General features: G+C 28.0%; 1 protein-coding gene across 1 annotated transcript; it reads right to left on the reverse strand.

Moving 5' to 3' along the window:
- Nucleotides 1-632: 632 nt before the first annotated feature.
- Nucleotides 633-2188, reverse strand: LOC111025986 (transcription factor bHLH118). The gene is made up of 2 exons (XM_022303943.2): nucleotides 1767-2188; nucleotides 633-1098 (listed from the first exon to the last, which is right to left on the reverse strand). The coding sequence occupies exons 1-2, from the start codon at nucleotides 2103-2105 to the stop codon at nucleotides 685-687; spliced, it is 753 nt and encodes a 250-aa protein (XP_022159635.1). The 5' UTR covers nucleotides 2106-2188; the 3' UTR covers nucleotides 633-684.
- Between the last annotated feature and the right edge of the window lie 7885 nt (nucleotides 2189-10073).

A 10073-nucleotide genomic window follows, 5' to 3' on the forward strand; every position in this document is an offset into this window, starting at 1 on the left:
ATTGATAATAGAAGCTAGAAATTTCCCATCATTGTTTTGTTATTGAGAAATTAGGGGTGGTGAGAAATTATTGGTGGTGGACCAGAGCAAGGCCATAAATGAACCAGATCTCCCACTGAACATTTGGTACTATAATTTGTCACGATTTTCAATTAGATCTCACGTTTCACAGTTGCATTATTTTATTCGCACAACTTCCTCACGAACTATCTATAAATATACATGTACATATGCAATTAATGGTTGAACCAACCAATTAATATTCTTGCCTACGGTCGGAACAAAAAGTCAGTTTCTTGCCTTAAAAAACGGACATTTTTAGTTTTTGTTTTTCTTTTCCCTTTTATGCAATTTCTCTGTCCATCAAAAAACAAACTTTCAAACTTGGACTTTAAAATTATGAACATTTCAACTATCAAGTTGTTCTACTTTATTCTCGTCATAATTATAAAATTGACAACTCATTATTTAAAAAAAAAATTATATTTTTACGTTTGTGTCTATTTCTTTTGTTGCTAAACATGATTTGGACCTCTTATTTTTTCTTTCTTTTTTGTGTTAATTCACTCAACCGAGTTGGAGTTGGTGTTTCTATTTTCAGTGTAATAAGCAAAGTAAGCAAAGACGAAAAATGAGGAATGGAATGCTTTATTTATGAATCCCTAATTAATGAGAAGGAAAATATTACAAGTTGGTCAATTTATGTTGGAGTTCCGACACGTCGACATTGGTTAGAGCTGCAGCTTGGGAGTCGATGGTGTGGAGGAAGCTGTCGTTTACTTTGGTGGAAATGCAGCTGAGAATGTCGAATTTTTGTGCTATTAGAGCCTGCAGAATGGTGGAGAGGGGAAGGCCATGGTGGGTGGGAGTGTGAAGAACAACTTGAACTCCTCCCTGTTTTTGGTTCACTGCCACGGAAACAGAGTCCCTTTTCGAGGAGTTTAACGTTTCGATGGTAGCAGTGTCGGAGGCGGCATCGTCGTGGCCGGAGAGCCTCTTCAGCTCATCTCTCTTGTTGGAAAGCTTCTGGATATTGGCCTGCGTATGCTGTATGTATTTCACTGTTTCCTGCATGTGATCGCAAATCGACCTCTTCCCCTGTTCCAACCCCAATTACAAATCATAATGTCAAATACGAATCATCAAATTATGACGCATAGGTATGTCATTTTGGATATTGACACCAACAAATTGTTAGGGTTTGTACGGTGTCTGAGATGTGTAAAAAGATTTCACATTAAAAAAAAAGAACTTACAAAAGTTTATAATATACATGAGTTACTCGTTAATTAGTTTTGAGATTGAATCTAATGAATATTAATATGGTATCAGAGTCCAAAATCTTTAAACGAAGATTCGGTCTAAAAATAAAATCCCACCAAAATCAATGAACCAAGAAAAACCATGATCTTTAGAGGACATGTCAAGGATCCCACGTTGAAAAAAAAAAATGTAAGTCATGAATATTAATGAGGGGAATGCAAACAAAGTTTCGTATGGACTACGGAGAGCATGATCCATGATATATAGACGATGACAATTATTACGAGATTTTTTGGGTGAAATTAAAAGTAAAACCGCAAGAACTATGATCCAAGCGGACAATATTTATCATTGTGGAGATATTTGAAGTACTTAGAGTAACATTATTCTTACCGCAAAGTCCGACCCAAGAAGAGAGTGATTTAGAGGGCGTGAAGCTTATTTTCAAGACCGAAAATATCAGAATTTTAAAAGATTAAGAACTAAACAGAAGTGAGATTTACCTTGAGATATTCCAGAGGGAGGAGGGAGCGAAGATTGGCGTAAAGAGTGGACATTTCTTGCCTTCTTTGGCGCTCCACGTCTCTGTGGATAATCTTCTTCTTTTTGTGTTCATTAGGGTTGTTGTAGCAGCCGGCGTCGTCAGAAGTAGTGTTATTGGGAGACTTTCGCCGGCGGCCATTTTTGGGCTTTTGGGAGACATTATTATCACTACTCTTCTCCATGGAAGAGCTGAAGGGAAGCGTGGGAACAGGAATATCTAAACTGGAAAGAGAAGGAAGAGGGAACAGCTCCTCCACTTGATCAAATGGAAATGGAGATTCAAAGCAGGCCAACTCCATACTTACCCAATCAGGGGAGGCAAGAGAAGATCAGAAGAAAAGAGAAGAGACTAAAATTTTAGGAACTCGAGAGAGTTTTGGGAATGGGGATTCTGTTTTCAAAATCTGAAATAGTCCTTATACTTATACTACCAAATGGCCACATGGGTCTAGATCCATTTAAATTTTCGATTTTATTTTAATCAATTCACCTATTGGAATTTGCCACCAAATCGACATATTGCTATATATAATATGATGCACAATTGGGGTACTTTCTAGTTTCTACTATTTTAGTATTTTTTATGGTTTTTCTAATATCACATTAAATTTTTGCCACCCTTTTCTCCGGACTCCAGGTATATTAATGGGTGTACTCAAGTTTCTCGAGAATGTAATACCAAATCTCTCTCTCTCCTTTCAAAACTAAGATTCGTTTGGTAACGCTCCTGTTTCTTGTTTCTGTTTCTTTATTTTTAATGAAGAAAAATGTATTACATGGTTTTAAGCTTTAAGAATTCAAGTATGATAAAAACCATTTTTTTGTTTCCAAAATTTCTATACAACTGTGAGAATGTTCCAAAAAAGAAGAAACAAAATTAGTTGAAAGATATTTAGATTTCTTAAGAAAATTGGAAATGAAAAACAAGAAAAGAAAATGTTACCAAAAAGTCAAGAGTTCGAATTTTTATATTGCAATTTTTTACATTAAGAAAAAAAAATCTTACCAGCTCAATATAGATATATTATTTTTGTTTATGGAGAAATACCAACTCACAATTAATAACATTATGGAAGGTCAACAGGAAACGCAGCACGAGCTGTGAGATACGGATCTCCATGGTATCCTCATGCTTTAAGCAATCTCATGAGTTTAATTATTACACACAGGTTATTTTTTTTCCTTTTTTTTTTTTTTTGAGGTTCAGAAAATCTCTATGCCTCATGTTTGTTGCAATAATAAAAAATTGAAGAGGCTAATTTATTTCTTTAATCATTTAAAAAAAAAAACAATCCCTTTCCTTGGTCTCATTTCTCACATTTATTTGGTTGGTTTTTGTGTAACTCTCAAATAGTTTGTTTCTCTATATTAGTTTATTAGCTTTAAATATTTTACTTCTACTGTCTAATCTTAGCATAAAAATCTTTTCTAATTTGAATCTCAAAATTTAATAAATTTAACGAGAGCATAAATACATTTAAAATTTCGATATTGTCAATTTTAAGACATGAGAGAAAATAGAAAGAAAACATAAACGATTAGGGCTTCATTGAATCGATTGCCATGTTAACATAGAAACCTAATGATCTATTATACAAATATAATCCTAAACTATAATTCAAATGGTAAATCTAATTCAAATGATATATTCTAAACTAAATGTAATTCAAATGATATTTAATTAAAATAATATAATTGACTATATCTAATTCAAATGATATAAAAAAACTATCATTCAAGCTACTTCGTTCCTTACCCTCGTAAACTCAATAAAGCAGCTTCACTCTTTCCCCTCGTAAACTCAGTAAGTGGCTTTGCTCCTACAAGAGGTCTCAGATTTCTTAAGTTGGCGGGTGGATCCACTTCATCGACTTCTCTACATCTCCTAAAACAAAGAAATCGAACAAACGAACCTAATCTATTCAAATGCTAAATTGTGCGTTTTGTTGAATAAACGTAGATTCCGATGCCGAAGTCGATACCAATGTTGTTAATACCAGTATCACTACCTATACCAATGGCAATATCATCAATGCTAATACCAATGCGAACACTAATGCCAATGTTAAATGTGAATATCAATACCAAAACCAATTCCAAAATTAAAACCAAAACTAAAACGAAAACCAAATCGAAATCATTGCCAAACCAAAACCAACTCCAAAGTCGATACCAAATCCAAAACGAATTCCAACAACAACCAAATGCCAATTCCAACTCAGAACCACCCATGCAAATTTCAAAAACCAATGGAAATGCAAATTCCAATTAACAACCAATGCAAATTCCTGCAGTGAAAGTATGAATCCAACTTGTTCAACTCTCCAGATGCCATGTTCATAGACAAATCATCAAAACTAAGTCGAATAAACTTCTTTACAGACTAAACATCAAAATTGAGTCGAATCATCCTCTCGTAACCTTCCTTCTTATGCTCTTCCATAGTGTCATTCATATGGTTAACCCGATTGCTTTGATACATGTTAATTTTAGGGAAGAAGAGAAAATTAAAAAAAATAAATAAATACATAAACGACCATGTAATTATTAAACGCATGTTAAGATAAAAACCTAATGACCTATTTATACTAATATAATCCCAAATCATAATTCAAATAATATAATCCAAACAATAATATCTAATTCAAATAATATAATATAAACTCTATTTAATAACATATTTAATAATATAATCTAGACTATTACATTTAACTTTAAACACTTGGATTATTTACCATTTCTGTGGCTAATAGTTGGGCCCCACACCCTTACAATTGTTGAACAAAAAATTAAAAGAAAAAAAAATCAAACACTTTTGTTGGACATATAGCTAAGTGATAATTGGATTCTTCTCCTTGAGGTCCGAAATTCAAACTTCCATGTCCTCAATAATTTGTTTTACTAAAAAAAACGTTGTTGCGTAGGTCTATTGATTAAGTAAATGAACCAAAAAAATATGTTTATATATATTTTATATTACAACAATGTGTCTATGTTAAATGTTAGGTTTTCGTTAAATACTTTATTAAAAAATCAATGACACGAATTTATATCAAGTACTGAAACTAAAATGCAATATAATTTAGAGACTAACATAAAACGAAGTGAAACTTTGAAGAATAAAGTAGGATTTAAAAAATGGTTTTAAGGCATTCATTTGTCTTCCTTTCAATTTTGGAAAGATATATTAAAAACATGAATAATTAATCATGGATGAATTTAATAAATAATAATTAGTGTGTTTTTATTTTAATTGATGCGATACTCTATGATGATAAACTAGTTGGTGATTAATTTAATCATAACAATTACTAATTAACTTACCTATTAATTAACGTTAATTATTGATTTTTTAATGCAAATGTTAATTATTAATTTACATATAATCTTATATACTCACTAACCCCACTTTTATTTTTATTTTTTTTCTTTTTGGGAGTAGGACTGAATAACAACTGGGCAAAGAATAATTGAAAAGTTAGGCTCTTCTATGGGAATTTTATTTTTAATAATGCTCCATTTTAAACTTATTCCAAATAAAAAATAATGTTTGGAAAATTATAGGTTGCGACCATTCTACTTCACAATTTTTGGGTTGCATGGCGGATTACTGGCGCCATGTTTTTTATTTTTTTATTTTTATAATTTTGCCAAGACACAACATATACTTTAATGGTACAAAATTACTACTATGATACAGTGGTGGTATACCTAATTTTTAATCTAGAGGGCATGGGTTCAAATCTCTAGTGTATAATTTTGTGTCAAAATTTTAAACATAGGGACCAAAATAACGACTTTTTATAAGTACTGAAACTAAAACAGACCTTTTAATTTAAAGGTACGTAGATTAAAATGAATCAAAGCCAGAAATACATAGATCAAAGTAGTATTTAAATATTTAAGAAATAATCATTTTGATCCTCTGTCACTAGTTTCCATCAATTATTTAGACAAATGAATAACACATCAATTATTTAGACAAATGAATAACATAACTTCGTAACGTCATTAACTATTGATATGTGCATGTGCTACGTCCATATTAAATTTACAAAGATAATATTCACAGATATTAGTACAAAAAAGTAGTAGTAATAACAAGAGTAGTTATTTTTTAGTGACATTTATATAAATAGTATAAAATAGACATGTATTTATAAATATAGTAGAGGAGTTTAAAATTTTACAAACATAACATTGTCCGAATCAAACTTATATTCAAATGTAATATATAACACAATAAATGCTATATTTGAAAACAATGGAAAATTGTGACACACCCACCCTTAAAATACATATTAAATTTATCCTATATAATATACTTTCTCTATTTCTTAAAATAATTAATTCATTACATCAAAATATTTATTTTTTAAAGCTCACCAACCATAAAAAAATAAGTATAATACTTGGATATCGATTGGAAAATTTGTATCTCCTACTCATCACCGTTTGAGAATGAGAGGAATGCATATAAAGAAAGAGAGAAAATAGAGAATTTTTTTTTTAAGATTAGATAGTTGTCAACTTTCTAATAGTTGTTACGATCAAAATATCTACTAATTGATTATTTCATATAATTAAATGTTGCTAAAAAGAAAATATAATTAAATGGGAACTCGAGTCCAATCTTAATATGAGAGGGGGATAGAAACAGATTTTTGACTTGAGAAAAAAAGAGAGAGAGTATTTTATTTAAACATTTTTTAGAAAAAGATCTAACTTCAGTAAAATTGAAAATGGGTGGAATCCAATAATTCATTCCAAAATTATTCAGAAAATAATTGAAATTAAGTCCAATTGAAAACCATGTTTTACTAAAGCTGTACTCCAAATACAAATTTCACAAAGTTCACTTCAGACAGCCCAACGCCTCTGGGAGTTCTCAAATTCCTAACCACTTTTAATTTTTTAAATGACCCTCTTTTCAAGGTATCCCAAGTTGTTTATTTTAAATTACTTTTTAATTTTCAATTAATTATATATATATATATATAAAAGAAACGTGAATATTTAATTACCTTTTAAACGACCCCGACCTGCTTTTTATGTTTTTTTTTTTTGAAAAGTTTCATGTTTTTGCTTTCCTTTTTTTAAACCCACTTTTCATGTAGCCAAACTTGTTAAACAGTTTGAATTGTATATAAATTTGTGTTAAAATTTTAAAAACAAGAACTAGAATAATCATTTTTTAAGAGTATAAAAATTAAATCAGATGTTCTAAAAGAAAGTTAAAATTACAATGACTTAAAATGAACCAAAACTGAAAATATATAAATCAAAATAAATTTTAAATATTTTAATAACAATCAATTTGGTCCTCATCGTTAGTTGCCCATCAACGATTTAAAAAGAGGGATAACATGACTCGTATACGTCACTAATGTATTGATATATGCATTTATTTTGACCACATTAAATTGGCAAAGATACTGAGTGACAGATATTAATGTGTAAAATAGTAGCAATAATCAACAGGGTAGATCCACGTTAGGACGGAGGACAATTTTATTAAACATAATATTGTATACATAAAATTACACAAAATTGGGTTTGATTCATTGATATTTGTCTTGATCTACCTCTATGCACTAATGTTCTAGGCTTGTGATCGAATCAAGCCTGCGGCATTTTGTGTTTGTTTAAGTAAGTATATTTTTACTGTTTTTGTTTTTTACATTTATTTTTTACTCATTTAATTTTCTAAATATATTTATTAAGGGCCTGCCACATGTTTTTTGTTTTGTTTGTGTTCTATTAAATATATTTTTATTGTTTTTGTTTTTTAGGCATATTTTAATTAGTTTTATTTTCTAAATATATTTATATTTTTATCCACGCCTCTCACATGTCTTTGTCTGTGTACTTTTAAATATACTAGTTAGATTCACCTACTTGTACATGAATTAAATTTTTTAATATAATTTTTCTATAGTAAATTTTAAATTTGAATGAATGTACTCGATGCTTAAATATTAAATATTTGACATGAATTTAAAAAAATAATGAAAGAGAAACAAATGATATGATGAAGATAGATAAATGATAAATAACATAATAGATTATTAAAATTTAAGTATATATAATTGTTAATTAAAAACAAAATGGGTATGTAAAAATTCTCCACTATCCCTATTTATATATTATAGATTTTTATTGTTTTTATTTAAGTATATCTTTATTGTTTTGGTTTTTATAAATATTTATATTGCTTTTGTTTCTGAAATATATTTTTATCCTTTCTGTTTTTTAAATATATTTTTACGTGTTTTTATTTTTTTAAATATATTTCTATTCATTTTTTTCTAAATATATTTTAGATTGAGTCTCAACTCCAACCTATTTTAATTTATTTAATATATTTTAATTATTCTGTGGAGCCTATTTTTGTTTTTTAAATATGTTTTTTTTAATTTATTTTTTCAATTAAAATAAATAATTTTAAATTTTATGTCTAATCAATTTACTTTTTACAAAATATGTCTAATTAAGTTGATATGATGGAAGATATCTGTTTTAATGAATTTAAATTTATAACTATATTATAACTCAGCATAATTTTTATCACTTTATTAAAAAAAATCTACAAAACTCACTAATTTATTAAAAATCAAATTTCTCATATGAAGTTTTATTAATACACAAAATCTATCGTTAAATAACTTTGCCAAAATTTACAAATTTAAGTTAAAAAAACTCTAATATTATTTTTGTCTAGACCTATCAACTATTTCATAAAAAAAAAAAATCGAACTCATTTGTCACACAAGAATATTTTTTAAACAAAGTTTTAAATGAAAATCTATCGAAAGGCAAAATTTGAAACACATGTGAAATTACAACGCTTATTGATTGCAAATTGATACACGATCAAATTCAAGTTTAAAATTGATATTTTTTTGTTATGTATATATGTATTTGTTCCCTTGGCCTAAAATCCTTGATTTGCAAGAATAGTTGTATTTTCTAGAAGCATTTAAATAATTAGCATGAAATAAATATATATTTATAAATATATCAAAAAGTTTAAAATTTTACTAGTATATCATTATCCAAATCGAATTCGAATGTAACATAAAAGACACTAAGAAAAATCACATTTATGCCAAATTGAAAGGCTTATTTTTTTAAAGTTAAAAAACTATAATAAAATAAGAATAATACTTAGTTACTGTTTAGTTAATCCGTATAGTCCATCCTACATATTACTATTATGGTTTTTTATAACCGTAAGAAAAGGGGAGGAATGCATACAAGAAAATAGAGAGATGAAAGGTTACTTATTTATTTTTCTTCTTCTTCAAAGATTAGATTGTTACTGATATATCTATTTATTGGACATTTTGGTACAATTAATTGAAAAGTGAGTCTAATCGTGGATAAAACATATTTTTTACTTTAAAGATTTTGAAAAAAAGAAGAGAAGAGTATTTTATTTAATACATATTTTTAAAAAGTATTCTAACTTAAAGTAAAATTGAAAATGGGTGAATCAAATAATTCATTTCCAAAAAATTTTAAAAAATAATGACACCTTAAACTCATGTTTGTTTATTTTCCATTTTGGACGTGGAAAATTCGAACTCATAATCTATTCATCACAGATATAAACATTGGTCTGGCTAAATTCATATTTATTAAAACTCTATTCAAAATACAAGTTTCAAAAAGTTAGACAGCCACTTTTAATTTTTAAACCACCCGCTTTTCATGATAGCCTAAGTTGTTTGTTTTAAATTACTTTTTAATTTTCAATTAATTATACTATATTATTTATAAAAAAAAAATCAAATCTATAACTCATGAGAAACATGAATATTTAATTACCTCTTAAACGATCTGCTTTTCATGTTTTTTTTTTCTTTCTTTTTTTTATTTTTTTGAAAAACACGCTTTGCAGGGTAGTCCACGATAGATTATCATTTATTCCCACGTTGTCTATTTTAAATTAATTATACTACGTTAGTATAAAAAAATTCAAACCTATTACTCATGAGATGAGATGTTTGGTATACCATTCGAGTTAAATTTTTTATTTTAAAATTCAATGAATCAAATGAAAATTTTGTTTTTGAAAAATATGTTTCAAATTCTATGATCTAAGTAGTGGAAATTTCGAAAATAATATTTGCATGTTTACAGTGATTTTTGGTTTTGAACTTTTCTTAGTACAATAACGATAGGGATAAAAAATTGAACTTTGGATTTTTAAGGAAAGAGCAAGATGCTTTAAGAACTCTGTTATGTTCATGTTAACTCAGATT

The sequence above is a fragment of the Momordica charantia genome (assembly GCF_013281855.1).
Source record: "Momordica charantia cultivar OHB3-1 chromosome 6 unlocalized genomic scaffold, Mcharantia_2.0 BLBB01000006.1, whole genome shotgun sequence".
Lineage (NCBI taxonomy): Eukaryota > Viridiplantae > Streptophyta > Magnoliopsida > Cucurbitales > Cucurbitaceae > Momordica > Momordica charantia.

What these genes read in the sequence shown, in the direction of transcription:
- LOC111025986 (XM_022303943.2), bottom strand. Translation starts at nt 2,105, where the DNA reads ATGGAGTTGGCCTGCTTTGAATCTCCATTTCCATTTGATCAAGTGGAG. An exon ending in TCCCTCTGGAATATCTCAAG is followed by an intron (nt 1,099 to 1,766) that starts GTAAATCTCACT and finishes GGGTTGGAACAG; the next exon opens with GGGAAGAGGTCGATTTGCGA.